We start from the raw sequence: 16,442 nt of genomic DNA, 5'->3' as shown, positions 1-16,442 counted from the left end.
AGCCGCACCTAGCTTTGGACTAGTTCCACTGTTGGAGAGCAAGGGCTGGCTCTGGAACCTCGTGAACCAACGGACACCCTATAAATTAAGAAACATTAACAACTTACTCTAAGTCGTCTACTTGTGCCAACGTGGCGAACCTCGAGGGCGGCTATAAAGCTACCTCCAATCCCGCCCCACAAGCCGCGTACTCGCACAGCTCCGCAAAGCCCGTGGCTCCCCTAAGCGGTGTTGGAACCGCTAGCCTGGCATTCCGCCACAGCAGCGACAGGTATTTCACATAAGTGATGCATCCCCCATTCAGCAGGGTCCACTGAGAGTTAAGCACATGCTTTCCTACTGTGCAATGCTGGGGTCCTACACCAACATGTGTCACCTATATATTGAGTAGTATCTTCCTCTGCCAGGCCCCTTATTGAAGTCAACAGGAAAACTTGCAGGAGCAAGGTTTTCCCCACACTGGTAGAAGGGCAATGCAAGCTGGCCTCCTCTTTGTTTTGTAAATATGAACTGAGCCTGGTTCATTGATATGCTAAATATGTATAGTAATGTTAAAAGGACACAGAAGAGCAGAGTTTTAAACTACAGCACAAAGAGCTATGCAAAAAGAACCAAGCACTGCAGCCCTTCCTTGAGCTTTGCTCAAGCCCCCCTAAATCCCTAAATGAGTGTGGAATTCAGAATCTGCCCTGCATTTTCCATTTGTTCTCTATGAGTCCACTGTTTCCAATTCCCTCTAGGGAAATTAACAGCTCTCCCTACTGGGGCTCTCTCCCCTCCCTTCCTTAGCTAAGATGGGTCCTGATATTCAACAGCATTTTTGTTACATGACACAATGGCTCAACATCTAATTGAGAGGAGGTATCAAGTGGGGTCCCCCAGGTGTCTATCCTAGGCATAGGCGCTGACTTTGTTTTTTGCTGGTGGGTGCTTGAAGATGTAAACAAAAAATGGCACTTTATGTTAAATGTGGCACATTCCTGCACCAAGCCCTGTGCATGCCCAGAAGAGGGAGCATGGTACTTCTACCCAGCTCTCCAGTGTCTGTAAAGATTGGGCACTTTAGTGGGGCTTTTAGCTAATAGCCAATTGAATCAACTTTAGCTGAAAGCCCCCAAAAGCCCTGTTGAAGTGCCCAGTCTTTACAGATGCTGCAGCACTGGGTTTAAGTAACACACTGCTTCTTCAGGTAAAGTGCAGGGTGTTGTTGTTTTTTTTAATGTCAAAACCAAAATGGCTGTAGCTTGGGGGTGATGAGCATCCGCTAATTTTTTTCAGTAGGTTCTTGAACCCTGGAGCACTCACAGAGTCAGTGCCTATGATCCTAGGTTTGATACTGTTTAATACCTTCATTAATTATTCGGATGATGGTACTGAGTGCATGCTTAGCAACTTTGTGGATGACACCAAGTTGGCTGGAGTTATAGATACTTCAGGGAGTAGAGCTAGGCTTTAGTCTATCCTAGTCATTCTGGATATGTGGCCTGCAATCAATCAGATGAGACGCAACAAGGACAAGGGCAAAGTTCTGCTCCTAGGATGGAATAATTGCATGTACAAATACAGACTGGGAAATGAGTGGCTAGGCCGCAGCAGTGCAGACAAAGACCTGAGGGTTACAGTAGACCACAGGCTGAATATAAGCTGGCAGTGTGCTTTTGTTGTAAAAGAAGTCAACAGCATACTGCCTTGTATTAATAGGTATTTCACTTGCAAATCAAGGGAAGTGATTTTTCCTTTCCATTCAGCACATGTGAGGCATCACCTTAAGTACTATGTCCAGTTTTAGGCCCCACACTTCAAGAAGGATGTGGACAGGTTGGAAACAGTCCAGTGCAGGGCAACAAAAATTATTAGGAACCGGGGAGGAAAGTCATGAGGAAAGGCTGAAAGAACAAGGGCTACTTAGTCTGGAGAAGTGAAGGCTGAGGGTTGATTTGACACAGAATTCAAAGACTTAAAGGATGATTATAGAGAGGTTGGTGATGAGCTTTTTTCTGTGGCTGGAGGGGACAGAGCTAGGAGCAATGGTCTTAAACTGCAGCAGGGGAAATTTAGACTGGAGATTAAGAGGTTCTCTCTCACCATGAGGGTGATCAGGCATTGGAACAGGCTATGTAGGGAAGCTCCATGCTTGGAAACTTTCAAAAGCAGATTAAACAGAAACTTGGCTGGGATGGTTAGTCAGGGCTGTTCCTTCCTTGAGCAGATGACCTCATGAGGTCCCTTCCAGCCCTACTTTCCTATGTTCCTGTTTTGAGTTTCTGGAGTAATTTTTTTCCCCTGTGGCTCTCTCCAATCCATCTCTGAACAGGAAGCTGGGAAATCTCAGCACCATACCCCATTCACCACACTGTTTACTCATTTTTTTCCAGCTCTTCAGTTTCTTCTGCTGTCTTCCTCCACACCTCCTGTGGCTTTCCATGCTCCCTCACTCCTCTTTATAACTGGGGTCCCTCAGATATACGTGTTGCATGTTTTGCTGAATCAAGGCCATGGAACCTCTGCCTTTTCCAAAACTCATTGGTTTAGTTTATAGTTTCTTTTTTGGACTGTAGAATGGTGTGGAAATCTAGGAAGTACCATCATGGTCTACGGTTAGCACAAAGGTAATTTTGTCTGGGTCTATCAGACAAGTATGCAAGGTATAGGAAAAAGAAATATAAAGAATAGAAGAAAAAAAAAAAAACATACACCTAGCTTTTGTCTCCGTGCATGAAGGGCCTTGATAGGGTTCCCGCATATCACTTGGCTGATTCCTAGCAAAAAAGGAAACAAAATAAGGCATTTCTCTCCAGCTTTCAACAATTTATACAGACAATCAGTTTGTAACTGTGGTGAGATCCTGTTCTCAAGAACGTTGTATGTTTCATTCATGAACTGCCTGGACCTACTCTGGATGTGAAGTATCATATACTCCCAGTGTGCTTCACTGGACCTGGCTTTGCTGGATCACCAGGTAAGGCAGAGCATCTCAGCTACTGCCTGATAAAACTGAGTTTGGACCAGTGACTACTCAACAGACACAGCCAAAATGCTGGGGGCTAATACATCTCATCTCCTTTTGCAGAGCTGATTAGATTACAGCACTTCAACTTTCTTCTGACAACTGACCAGGGCACCTTACTCAGGGAGTCTTCAGGAGTGGGTTAAAACAGAACTGCCATAGCTATGTCAGACATTCCCTACTCATCCACCCCAGGAGTCCTGCCAGTGGCTGTGACTTCCCTTTAATCTCCTCATTTTCCTTTGTCATGTATACACTGTCATCTGAGAATGGCTTGGACATAGCTGCCTCCAAATCTCCTTGGCAGCAATCCTGAATTGGCCTAAGGGATGGCTGCAGAGAGACATAAAGTCCTCTCTCCTCACCTCATTCTTGGGGGCATGCTGACTCTGCAGTGTTCCCTGGAGGGAGGAGCCAAGTTGCTAGGCTGCCAAGCACAGTGCTATACTTTAGACCTACAGACTGGCAAGCTAAGCAGAAATTTGAAATCAGTGCAGTGATCCTTCAGGCTGAGGGGCAGCACCATCCTGGAAACCCATGAAACAGGCAGCAGTGTTTTCTACAGGAATACATAACTGGGGCTTGCACACTGCATGCTTTGATCACATGATCCACTTGTGAATGGGTCATGAAGCATAGCCACTGTACTCCTGCTATTACTCTTTGGGGGCACTTCAGACATCTATAACATAATGAAGGGTCCAGATGGTTCTGGATGAGATGGTTCTATATTAACAAGATCTGAATGAGTTCCAGTAGAGATGGTCTGTAGAGAAAAGAGTTGATGAGAATGGGTTTTGATTAACATAGGTGGGAAAAAACAAAACCTGGGGAGGGAGGTGTAGGAAGACATGCCTGATCTTTAGCTGGGGCACTCTGTTGCAATGTATACTATTGGAAAAGGCAATAAAGAGTAGAATGTGGGTCAAACCCACTTGACTTTCATCCTCTGTTGTGACAGAAACAAGATAGCACTCTAGCCAATCAGCGCAAGCATCACAACAAAAGACCAATGGAAAAGCAAGTTCGCTACCAGTGCTGCTGAGGCCACATGCTTTTGTAAGGATTAAGAATTTGGAGAGGTAGTTGGCTGGAAGGTGGCAGGAGGAACAAAGTAAGAGAGAGTTTATTACCATGTGTCAGGTCACTGGAGTTGTCTTCTGGGAAGACCTCATCAGAGGCACTGAATTCTGGAACGGGACTGCTACTGGATAGCAGATGGGCATCGCTACATCTCCCTGCACTAGTAGGCCTCTGCAAAGTCCAGAGTCGGGAAGCTGGTGTGAAGTGAGCTGTAGCAGGTCTCAGATCAGAGCCAGGCCTTCTTGTTGTTTCCCCTAGGCAAGAATCTAGGAGACATTTTAATAATGTAGGAGTGGCAATGCAATGTTTAAAATACACCATTTTTCATTAACACAAAAGCAATGGCAAGTCACTTGGTGCTACAGGGAATCGAGCATGCTGGTCCTGCCATGAGAAACTGAACTGTAATTATTGCATGCCCAATATGCTTGCTGGCACACAACCTTTTCCATATCATTGCATTGCAACACTCCCTAGCTGCCTTCTGGCACAAACACATCTACACCTTTCCATGTAGTTTTCAAGTTATTTGGAAATAAAGCAAAGGGGCAGCAAAAACAGAATAGTCTGGCAGTATTTTCATGGGATCCTAATTGTTCCTAACAGCCAGTTTCATCAAAAAGCACAACCTGAGCAACCTGCTTATTCCTGAAAGGAATCAGAGATACAAGGCCTCTTTAAAGTTATTTTTAAATGGGCCAAGAAATTGAGTATGTGCAACAATCACTCTGGTCTCAGAATTGTTGGGATGCATGGTTTTAGGGCAAGGACTTTAGAGCAAACACCGTATTTAGTGGTATAGTCTGGGTTTCTAGGTACAAACTAGAGCAGGGGTGCTCAACCTCTGGCACCATGGAGCCATTGCATCTGTCCCTTGGGGCTCTCCAGAAGTCCAGAAATTTAGCAGCTGGGAAGAAGTGGCAATTAACAGAGCCATCCAGCCCTCTGTCAAATTCCCAAACTGCAAGCCCTGTGTGGCTGGTTGGAGCCAGGACATATTCCTTCCACCTGCATCTGGATTGGGACTGTGCCATACCCCTTTCCCCCCCTGCCATGGGGCCAGGTCAAGCATCCTTTCCCCTGCAGGGCCACATTAGAGCCCGGCTTTCCCTTGCCCCCCTGCACGCACATGGATGGTGCCTGTTGTCCCTGCCTCAGGCACCACATTGGGACTACCAGCCAATTCAGTTCGTGGATGGACTAGGCACTGCCTGTATGGCTCACCGAGAAAATAGGTTGAGGATCACCAAACTAGAGTAGAGGGTAGTACATGAACTGAACCTCCCAAAAGGTAACCTCAAGAGGCTGTGTGACTCCTACCCCCCTCTCAGCTACAATCCCTTCACTGCTACCAACCTCCCCAAGAAGTTAGTAATATGCTCCTGCCCTATGCTGTTACTACTGCTTCCACACTTAGGCTGGCTCAGCTACACTGCCCTTCAGAGAGAGCTACATATGTATAACTATGGCTCTATTTCCTCAGCCATGGGCTCTAGGGGGGGAGTAAGGAATGAGTGCCTCACTTCACACATGGTCCAGGTAACCCACAAGAGGCTATATGTGGCATTCTCCTGCCCGTGGACAAAGTGTGAGTTCTAGTCTGATGGGATTAAATTGTTTAAGCACACTGAGTGTACAGGCAGACATAACATTTCACCCTCTAGTTGGAAACCGGTTCACATTTGTCCCTGGACAGACATGTCCCTAGATACGATGCTAAGGGTTCCAGATAGAACTGTCACCTTCTAGGGTTTACATTGCTGCCAGGACACCACCAAGGAGCGGTAGGTAGACTCTCCAGACCATCAAGCCTCCCAGTGCCTGGAGTTTCCCCAGGATTCTAGTGGAGGTAAAGGAAGATCAGGATTCACTGGTTACCAAGAAAGAAGCAGCCTTCACGGCCCTCAATTGCAATTCCTACTCCCCCTTCTCAAAAAAAGACTCCATGAGTTTCATAAAGAACGTAATTACACTTTACAAAATCAAGGCCCCTCCAGAGCACCCAGCCCCCTGGGAGCCACAAGCAGGGGGCCACACAGTCCCCTCCCTCCCCCAAGCATATGACAACCTCTCCACTCCCACTCCTCATCATAAATGAGCCAGGGACCCCTCTGCTCAGTGTGTATAGCAGGAAGGCAAGCTGACATGGATGCTTTGTTCCCTACTTGTGTAGACTGTGGCATGTTGTTTACAGAATAAAGTCCTGACTGTACCCCAGAGCAGCCTCATTGCCCTGCATTTGTTGGGGTGAGAAGAGGGATACCTGAAGGACTATAGACACTAGGCACAGAATGCTCTGTCTCCCTATGTAACATTGAACTAGCTCGTGGGGGACTGGCTCAAAATAGTACTTGATTTTCCCAGTGTACTTTCAAAACATTCCAGGACATCTAAACCAGTCTTAAGTGGCCTGTACATCCAAACTCTTGGGGCTTAAAGTTTCTTTAGCACATTCTAGGCATTACATCTATCCATACCCTGAGATGCTAATGGACACCTTTCCATTATTCATTTCAGTGACAGATTTCTTAACCACAGAACATAAAGTATATTAAATGCACTACTCTGAGTTTCTATAATGTTAGCACCCTGGCTGGGTCTCATAAAAGCCAATGAACACAAAGTTAAAGCTGAATCTTTACATGTCCCATTATGCTTTTTGAAATGCTGCAGGGTCTCAAAAACAGTGCATGATCTTAGGTATAGTATGTGCTGCAGATGCTCTACAGTGCAGCCTACGAATGGCCTGAGTGTAAATCAATTGCTTTTTATAGGTTTAAGAGACAGATCACAGCAGTCACTGGGGCAATGAAAGCCAGCAAGAATGAGTGACTTAGAAAATATACAAACCCCACTTGTTCCTCTCCCTCTTGGAAACAAACAACCAGTACTAGTGTAGAGTTAAAATGCAAGAACAAGTATTCAAATGCTTGGGAAACCCCAAAGTCAAGGCTGCCTAACTGTGCCATCTCAGTCACACAAAAGGTAGCATCTTCTGTTCCTCTTTCCTTCATTAAACGTACGCTTTAGTATACCACCCATTGGTGCTTGGCATCTATGGTCCTACATAAATGTCCTGCTGAGCACTCCCCAACACTTGTAATAATTCAGGCATTTATTTAGGAGCTATACGTTAGGTACCAAATCCTATTCCTAGGCCCTGGTCTTTGTTAGTAATGCAAAACTGAAAAGGATACAGCAGGAGCAAAGTAGCTGAGTTAGCATTGCTAGAGAGAAGAGAAAATGTTTGGAATTTCCTAATCTAAGCATTTGATCTCACCAATTCTCGGTTAAAGGTCATATTCAAGCGTGGATGTAATAACATATGAATGCACTAATTTGTGTTTAGTTCTATTTTGTTTCTGCTACCCTCATCTACTAACTATTCTGTTATTCAGAGCAGCAACTTGCATAGCCAAAGAAGAGTCACTGAGGATCAGGTTTAAAAAAGACCTTATTCCTATCATACCTATTATTTCCAACCAATGATTTGGACCCACTGGGGTTAAAATAAATTACAAGTCTATGTACTTATTCCAAAATAAACTAAATTTTTTATGGCATACAGTTGGCGAGCATACCATGGGGGTCAGGAAACCAATCTTGTTGCCCATATTAATGGGAAGCAATAGAAGCTGTGATAGGAAACACTTTGTAATATCTAACTCCACATGGTAAAGTGCATGTAGTACACTATATAAAAGCATGACCATTTGATCTGTAACAAAGGTACAAGCAAGGGAGCAATGGATTTGTTTTCAGGCTAATGTACTCAGCACTAATGAATTTAATGGATATAAGAGGGGAGAGAGAGACAGAGACAGAGACAGAGACAGAGAGAGAAACCGGAATAGGCAGGTTTGAAGAGCACAGGTTCTCAGTCCTTAGCAAGTCATAAACAACAGTGGGATGTGACCATCCTGTCCTTCCCATTGTGCTAAATGGAAACGTAGACCCAGCTACATCCCGGCTACATGGGAGTGGGTCCTGATCTGGAGAGGGTTGAGGACAGCTATTGTAGACAGTTTAGCAAGGAATTTCCCAGATTTTCTTTTATGTTTTTCTTTTCAGTTGACTCTTCTGTGTACTCTGTTGTTTCTGTCTACTATATTCATTTCTGAGCTGTCACTTTCCTTATTCAGTTCAAAATATGCCCTCGGAATAAATACTAAATCAGACAATTTCAGTCTTGTTAGACTCAAGACACCCCTCAGAAAATCTCAGCTCTTAGCTTTCATTCATTTCTGGATGTCAGAAAAATAACGGAGCAATTCTTCTTTCAGGTCAGAATGTTTTTGACACTATGGATTCCTATCTGAAATCTCTGGTTTACCTTGGTAATCAGGGTGTTTGCACACCTAACAGTGCTAATATTGTGAGGCACCCCACAGAACCTAGAAAAGAGTCGCACAACACTCCAGGGTGCCGTGGCACCCTGGTTGAGAATCACTGTACTAAGGACATGATTCTCATGCAGATGAGACTCACTTAATGCTTTGACTCACACTGCCATTTCTCTGACCTTAGTTGGGGGTCAGGCTCATCATCTCACAGTTCCATCTGAGGATCATCAGAGTGTAAAAATTCAGACAATTCTCTACATCCTCCAGCCATGGCTCCACACTCCACAGCACAGGAGCTAGTATGGCAGCTCTAGCCAACTGGACTACTCTCCAAATCTGTAGAAGTTCTCCACTGGCTATGCAGGAGCAACACAAAGCAGCTCCAGTGGGATGGAGGTTCTGATCATCAGTTTACAAACACATTCACATTTCAAAGAATGACCATGACAATACATTACCATAGCATGGTAATGCTCCATGTTTATTTTCCCACAGCCATTTCCATATTCAATATGCTCAGTTTCCAAGTAAAAGGATGGCGTTTCCTACCTCCCAGCCATGCAAGTTCAGCTTGGTCCCTTAGGGGTCCAGCTCTGTTCACATTCTTTCTTTTTCTCACAGTGATAAAATAAATGGACCTGGTGGGAAATTTGACATACCTAATCCAGAAATATCTTCTGCCAAGCCACCCTCCTTAATAGAATCCTTCACAATTAGCCAGTCCTTGCTCATCTTCCTGGAGGCAGGGATAGCCACTTGACTTGCTGGGACTTCATCCAAATATTTTAAGTGGGGGATGAGTTTTTTCACTTCAGCTCTGTAATTATAGTCTGGTACCTGAAAGAATGAAGAGTAAGGTAACTGCTTGTCCAAGACAAACAGAAGTACTATAAGCAATGGGTAAATGCTCACATTGTGCGAGCGCTACGTTTTAAAGCATGAATGGCCTCAAGAGGGCAAACCAAGCCATCTCAAACAACAGATATAAATTAGGGCGGTGAGAAATTTTGACAAGTGTTTTGTTTTGAAGCTGTTTTGACACGTTTTGAGCTCAAAACAGCAAAATCAAAATGAAACAAAGGGCTTCAAAACAGCTTCAAAATGAAACGCGGGCACTCAAAATGTTTCGAAAGTTTCAAAACTTTTCAAGTTTCAAAGCCGGACTTGGTTGCAGCTAAGCAGAAAGTAAGGAGAGGGAGGGGAAAGGTGGGGGAAGGACTGCTCTGATATTGACATCTAGGTTCAATTTCCCAGTTCTCTGATCTCCTCCCCTAGCTCTCTGATCGTTTCACCAGCTCTTACTGGGGGAGTGCAAGGCCCCCGGATCTGTGCATGGGGTTTCAGCAGACTGCTGCTGCAGGCTGGGACCAGTGGCAGCTGCTTGGCGCAGCTCATGTCAAGCACCGGGAAGACTGGGGTGCTTCTGCTGGCCCCAGCCTGCAGCGGCAGCCTGCTAAAACCCATCACACAGATCCAGGGGCCCATGCCCCCAGGAAGAGCTGGAGGAATGATCAGAGAGCTGGGGGAATCGAACTGGGGGCACGTTCAGGTCCCTAAACATTCCCCCAGTTCCCAGTTTGATTCCCCAATCTTTCCCCCAGCTCTTCTAGGGTGGCATGGGCCCTTGGATGATGCGGGATGACAACAGGCTGCTGCTGTCAGCTGGGGATGGCGGCAGCTCTGGGCTATTTCCCCAGCCAGAAACTGAAACCCCGTGTGCAGATCTGGAGGCCCACACCCCCAAGGAGAGCTGCGGGGCTGTGCCAGACTCCTCCTGGGGAAAGTGGGCCCCTGGATCTGCGTGCAGGATGATAGCATGCTGCCTCTGCCGGCAAGTGATACTAGTTTTGCTTTGAACAGTTTGAGTGCAGTTTCACAAAACCCCCTGCACCTATCTCCTTGAAACTTAACAGGTTTCGTGTTGTCAGAAAGGGCTACCATCCCTGAATTTTTCATCTGAATCAGGCATAAAATGACAAAATTATAGGCATTTTTGTGATTCCCCATTAAAGCCTATGAGCAAAATATTGAAATGCATTGAAACAATGTGGAAACAGTTCCGACAAAATGAAACAGAACCGTGCTTTGAAACAGCAAAATGAAATACTGTCCCTTTGAAATGGTAAAACAGAAGTCGAAATGAAAAAGTGCTGTTTCGCACAGCCGTAATATAAATGTTACCATGCATTTCAAATCTTACTGCATTTCTCTATGTGTGAATTGAGGCTCAAATGGACTATGAACTGATGACCCAAGCGGACAAAAGAAAAGGTTAATTTGTGGTTTGTTTGCAAACCACTGCCACAGCATCCCTTTGCTATACAGAATTGACACTGGCATCCTGCACTGCATGAAAAAACTAGATAAACCCATCCAGGAGTGCCCCCCCCCCCGTATTTAGGATTCTCTGGTTTATCCCCATAAATTAAGTAATAGCACGACTAAAATATGTATTTCTTGAAGGCTGCCAAACCCAGTGTCTGATGAACCAAAGGGGAACACTTCCCATAGGGTTAGATTTGGAATTTAAGCACAATCCTAAATTGACAAGGTGTGGTTAGCCTTCCTGACTGCGTCCCCACATTGGCGACCCATGTTCATCTTGGAGTCAATAGTGACTCCAAGATCCTTTTCTGCCTCCGTACTGACAAGAAGGAAGTTCCCCAGCCTGTAGGTATGCCGCTGGTTCTTCCTCCCCAGATGCAGTACCTTGCCCTTGTCAGTATTGAAACCCATCTTATTCTTATTTGCCCACCTCTGTAACCTGTCCAGATCTAGTTTGTAGACTGTCCCTCTCTTCTAGCTTGCTCATGTCTCCCCACATCTTAGTGTCATCCACAAATTTGAACAAGGAGCTTTTCACCCCCTCGTCTAAGTCACTGACGAAGATGTTGAACAATGCAGGCCAAAGGACCAAGCCCTGGGGAACTCTATATGACCACTGCTCTATATGTTTGCTGGTTACTGGTAAGAAGAGGCAAGCGTTAACTAGACTGAGTCTTTCATCTCAATTTAGAAACAGTATTAACCAACCACCATTCCACCATGTGGCACTTGTCCTATGCAGAATGCACTGGCTCTAGTTTTCTAGTTTATAGCCCCATCTGGTTTGACAGAAGCATCATATTACATTCATGCTGCATTACTGCGACAGCAGCTGTAACAGGGGCTACAGTATTTATCATCAGCTTGCTGCTTTTAGTTTAGATGACAGAGGAAGATGAGCTCATCTAGAAATCAAATTAGACAAAGCAAAGAGGCAGCCTAAAGAAAGAGGAGTAAAACTAGCTGGATCATTCTGTAGATAAAAAGAATCAGAGAGTTCTTACACAGAAGTTGTCGTATGCAACATTAGCTTTGCCTAGCTAGGGAACATGAAAAGAGATCTACATCTATTTTTTTTCACATCATAAGTGACTTTTCTATACCCTAATGAGTCAGAAGAAGCATTTCTAGAAGTGAAGTGACTCACAGAGCCCAAGTAAAAAACCTTTAGCATCTTAGGGCAGAGGAGGTTTGAGGACAGACTCAAGGTTACAGAGGCAAGACAAGAATGAAATAGTGCAATAGCCTCTTTTAGGGCCCTGTAAAAGACATACCATTATCACGGATGGCCTCCCATAAACAGAGTCACTAATTGGCTGATGAATCTCTTTTCTTAGACTGATTACAAAATTAAATCCAAACAAGGAAGAGGCAGAGATAACAATACATAGTTGGGCAATGACTCTTCTTTAAACCTTGTATTCTTCTCTAAGTCTAGCTATCCCAGTAATTGGTACACTAGTTACACAATCACCGATAGACAAACTCTGTACGGATCAGGTGGCAATGTGTTACCAAGCAATTAGTTAAAGAGAACTTCTTTTGCAGTCTTCTTTGAAAATGCATCTTGTGTGCCATGTTATGTATATGTATTGCAATTGTAAATGAAACAGCATGCAAAATGCTTGCTGAGCTACACTTCAACCATACTGCAGAAAATTCGGTCACTAATTTTTCATCATCTGAAGAGATCAAGAACAGTTATAATCTAACCCCATTGCAGGCATCTTTAAAGACTGAAGGCACCAACAGCGGTATTCTTTTCCCTTCCTAGTCATCTTAAGCCTCCAGTTTTGATAACCCAGTGACACAGGTAGGAATTCTACTGCTGGCTGCATAGTCTGTCCATGTATGTACTTGTCTGCACACATGCACTGGGCATACATGCAGACTGGCAGCAAAGAAGAGGAAGAGGGCAGACTCTTGTCCCAGTTTTTGAGTGGCTAAGGCACTTGCCTGGGAAGCTGGGGGACCTCCTGAGGTCCCTTCCAGCCTTACTTCTCTACGACCTGCATTTTCAGCTTCCCTTAAGGGAGTCTGCTCTGACTTCCTAGTGCAGCACACTAACCACCATAACAATTCAGCCATTACCCCATGCCTCCTCCAGTACCCCTTTTGAAGCTCAGTCACTGCTCCCGGCATTTAATTGTAAATTGGGAAAAACGGATGCAGTAATAGGCAAGAGAAAGGAATACTATCTAGCAATGTACATCCCTGTGTTAACCTGAGGTTGGATGCTTCAAAGAAGAGCATATGGTGGTGAATAAATGCTCTCTCATTTGTTTGATTTCTTGTACTCAGTGGCAAACCTGCAGCTGTAGAGGTGTCCCTAAAAATTACAACAGGAGGGTAGGCTGAAGAGCAGAAATCTGAACTCTGGGGTGGGGATAGGGGGCACAGAGGTTTCCAGTCTCTCAATTCTGGTAAGGGGGTCTGGGACAGCAGAGACAGAATGACAATACTCATTGACAGCCTGCCTTATTCTTCTCCTTCCATTCCCCCCTCTAGGTGAGTGGAGAGAAAGAAGAGATGAGCACCGTGGGATGCTGAAGGACCCAAAAGGCCCTATGTTGTGCTCTCTCTTCTCTTTTATATCACATCAGATATCAACTTACAAATCTATGAACCACTGTCTGGTATTATCGCTCAATGTGCAGATTCCATCTACCCTGCCTGGGCATTTGTAAAGATTGCAGTTTTCAATTAAGTGCTGTGCTGTTTGTTGGACACTATTCTCACAGGAGGCTGTCCAAGATGTTCATTTTGTAAAGCATTATTTTGAAGCATCCATATCTCATTCTGTTTAGCCTGACCCATGCTTCTCTGTCAAGGTTGTAACCAATGGGGGACTTGTTTGATGTCAATATAAAATGCTGTAGGAATAGATCTGATCTTTCCCAGTGGTCAGCCCATTCCACTGCTCATGGGCGACTGGTGCCACCTGAGATTTGCCAAATGAGAGGTGTTCCCTGCGGCCAATCTCACTGGCCAGGAAGCACAAGTGGCACTCACAGAAGCAGCCCTGGTGCTCCTGGAAATGCCAGCGGCACTTTACCTAGTGCCCCCACTCTCTGGCTGGCACTCACAGGGGGGGCACTGCCACTCCCGCCTGCCCCCCTGCTCATCGCCTAAGCAGGGAGCGCTGACTGTCAGGGGGTACACCAGTGCTCTCAGGGGGTGCACGTGCACCCCCTACATGTCGCCACTGCCACTGCTGTCCAAAGGTTTGGTTCAGTATCCCTAGGCTTTTCCAGGAACTTGTGGGCTTCATGTACAAACAGTTTATGACTTTTGAGCCTCTTAAGCCTATGTCTATTCAGGTCTTCAGTTAACAGTTGATGGAGCAGGTGATTTTTGTCATCTGCTTCTGTTGCCAATAATGATGTTAGGGTCTGTCTTCTTACATTACTTGATTTAATGCCTGAGAGTACAGGGAGTACATTTGTGCATGTGTGAGTGAGTCCCAGTGTACTGTTAAGTACATTATTGAGCTTTTTAGTATGACAACTTCTGGACCATACAGGAGCACAATATTCTGCTGGGGCATATACCACTGTAAGTGCAATGGTTCTGAGCACTTTGAAGTTGGCACCCCATGTTGTGCTGACTAAACATCTTAAGGCAGACCTGTGCAGAGACTTTACTTTGGACTTTTTCCAAAGGCACTATTTTGGAGTCCTTCAGCTGTTTTTGGAGTGCTTCGAAGGGTATGTACATATAGACAGTTTACCCTTTGAAAGACCTGAAAGCCATCTGAAATGCTTCAAAAGTGATGTCGGCCTGCAGCCCTAGACAAGGATGTCCACTAGAAGCAAAGAGAGGGTTTTTGTTTTGTTTTGATTTGATTTTTTGTAGAGACATTTGGTTCCTCCCAGGGAATCATGATATCAGCCACGTCTGAACTATCAATGAGATAAAATAATTTCCATTATAAATAGTTCCAGAAGCTGCCTCTGAAGTGCAGCTCAGCAAGTTCAAAGCAGGAAAACAAATGGAAGGTACTCTAGATTTGGATCTCTGAGAAGCAAAAGTATGTTAGCAAAGGAATGACACTGTGTTGCTGCCTTCAGTGGAACCTGTGATCAAACCAATAATTAAATAAAAGAAGGTGCTACAAATCTTCACAGTTGTTATATGCTTGTGTGAAAAAAGCCACACTTGTACTAAATGACTGAGCTCTTAAAGATACTACCTAAGCTTTCAAGCTTAACTTCACCAATAGCCTTGTGGAGAAATGAATTCCATAAGTGTGAATGTCTTAATGGCCTGTTATAAAGAGGAATCATAGTGCCAGCCCCTTGTTTGATTTCTTCCTTATGCCTTATATCAGTCCTGTGTGACAGCCATACAGAGTGATTCAGCTCTTGAAGAATACCCTACAATGTCCTACCTTATGAAACACCTGGACAAGCACATACATTGTATCTTGCTTACAGCCTAGCACTAATAACTTGGGACATTTTTGCTGCAATTAAAGCTTAAACTAATTACCTCATTTAACTTATGTCTCATGGGTATGGATGAAGAAAATTGCAGTAATCTAAAGACAAGGTTTGTAAGTCGCTTCTTTTAACTGAGAACAACTACTTGTGTGTTCCCAGTAAGTGCATAAAGTCTCTGCTTATTTAACTTATTAGATAAAGGTTTTAGTGTAGGCATTCCCAAAGAGGCATTCAGACACAAGCACATATCTTCAGAGCTCTTGCTGCTGCTCTAGGAAATAGATTCAACTGAATGAAGCTGACTCCTTGTATGAAGTTGGCACAGTGAGTGCATTTAAATTGTAGATCTATTGCTTCATCCACAGCTATTCCTCATTTTAGATACAAGAAACAATAATTGGAATCAGTTATTTCTCTAAAACTGAAATTAAAACTGTAAGTGCATCAATTGTACATCATGTTAAAGCCTTTCCAGATATTAATTCTGTACTTAATTACTGTAGTTGTCAATGGGAGATTATATACTCCCAACTGGACAGAAGATGGCCATTCTGACTGTGCAGAAGAGGCAAGGTGTCCACAAGGCACTCTTACTCTTTCTGACTGGCCTACAGTCTGGAAAAGTAGGATAACTTCAAGAGATCCTCTTGCTTTAACATGATACCATTAAGTTTTATTTCAAGGTCTCCTTTCCTCTAGGAATTTCCTGACACCGCACAACAGATTATAAGGGTGACCCTGAATCATTCAATCACAACACTGAGTAGACAGTTGCCCAGAACAAAAATTCTATGCATTTTAGAATTTGAAGTTTTGGCTGGTGATTTTCAACTTGATATTAGGATTTTAAGTGGCTTACAGGATGAGAAAAGGATACAATGACAGAGAATGAAAAGGAACAGGTTTTTAATGTGTGAGATTTAATGCTGGTGCTTTGCCTTCCCTCTCTGGGTTAGTTACAGCATGGGTTTCCATTATGCACTCTCTTAAAAGCAGTAAAAAGGGAGTGAAAAGAAACTGAAAGAGTAACTCTGTGCTACTGTGTTACCGAAATCTGTCTAAAATCAGGTACAGTAAGGCAGACATATTTTACAGTAGGGTTATCTGACTTAGCTAACTGATCTATTGTGCTTGAGAAGTTTAGTTCCCAAACAGCAGAGATAATCAAATTCTGCCAGTGCAAAGAGGGATAAGAAAGGTTCAGGGAAACTAACTGCTAGTGTGAAGATACAGAACACTTGG

The 16,442-nt window shown here is 44.3% G+C and overlaps 1 protein-coding gene across 1 annotated transcript in view; it reads right to left on the bottom strand.

Moving 5' to 3' along the window:
- Window positions 1-16,442, bottom strand: part of LRRC56 (leucine rich repeat containing 56) — a 119,883-nt gene that overhangs the window by 13,268 nt on the left and 90,173 nt on the right. Inside the window, exons 7-9 of the mRNA XM_019547294.1 lie at window positions 9,093-9,270; window positions 4,141-4,356; window positions 2,695-2,759 (exon numbers count right to left, since the gene is read on the bottom strand). Of these exons, the coding sequence (XP_019402839.1) occupies window positions 2,695-2,759; window positions 4,141-4,356; window positions 9,093-9,270 (459 nt within the window). The remainder of the gene's footprint in view (window positions 1-2,694; window positions 2,760-4,140; window positions 4,357-9,092; window positions 9,271-16,442) is intronic.

This window comes from Crocodylus porosus, unplaced genomic scaffold, assembly GCF_001723895.1.
Source record: "Crocodylus porosus isolate Cpor-Errol unplaced genomic scaffold, CroPor_comp1, whole genome shotgun sequence".
In the NCBI taxonomy this organism is placed as follows: Eukaryota; Metazoa; Chordata; order Crocodylia; family Crocodylidae; genus Crocodylus; species Crocodylus porosus.
Note: the sequence above shows the minus strand (reverse complement) of the source record. Positions and strands in the feature narration are given on the sequence as shown.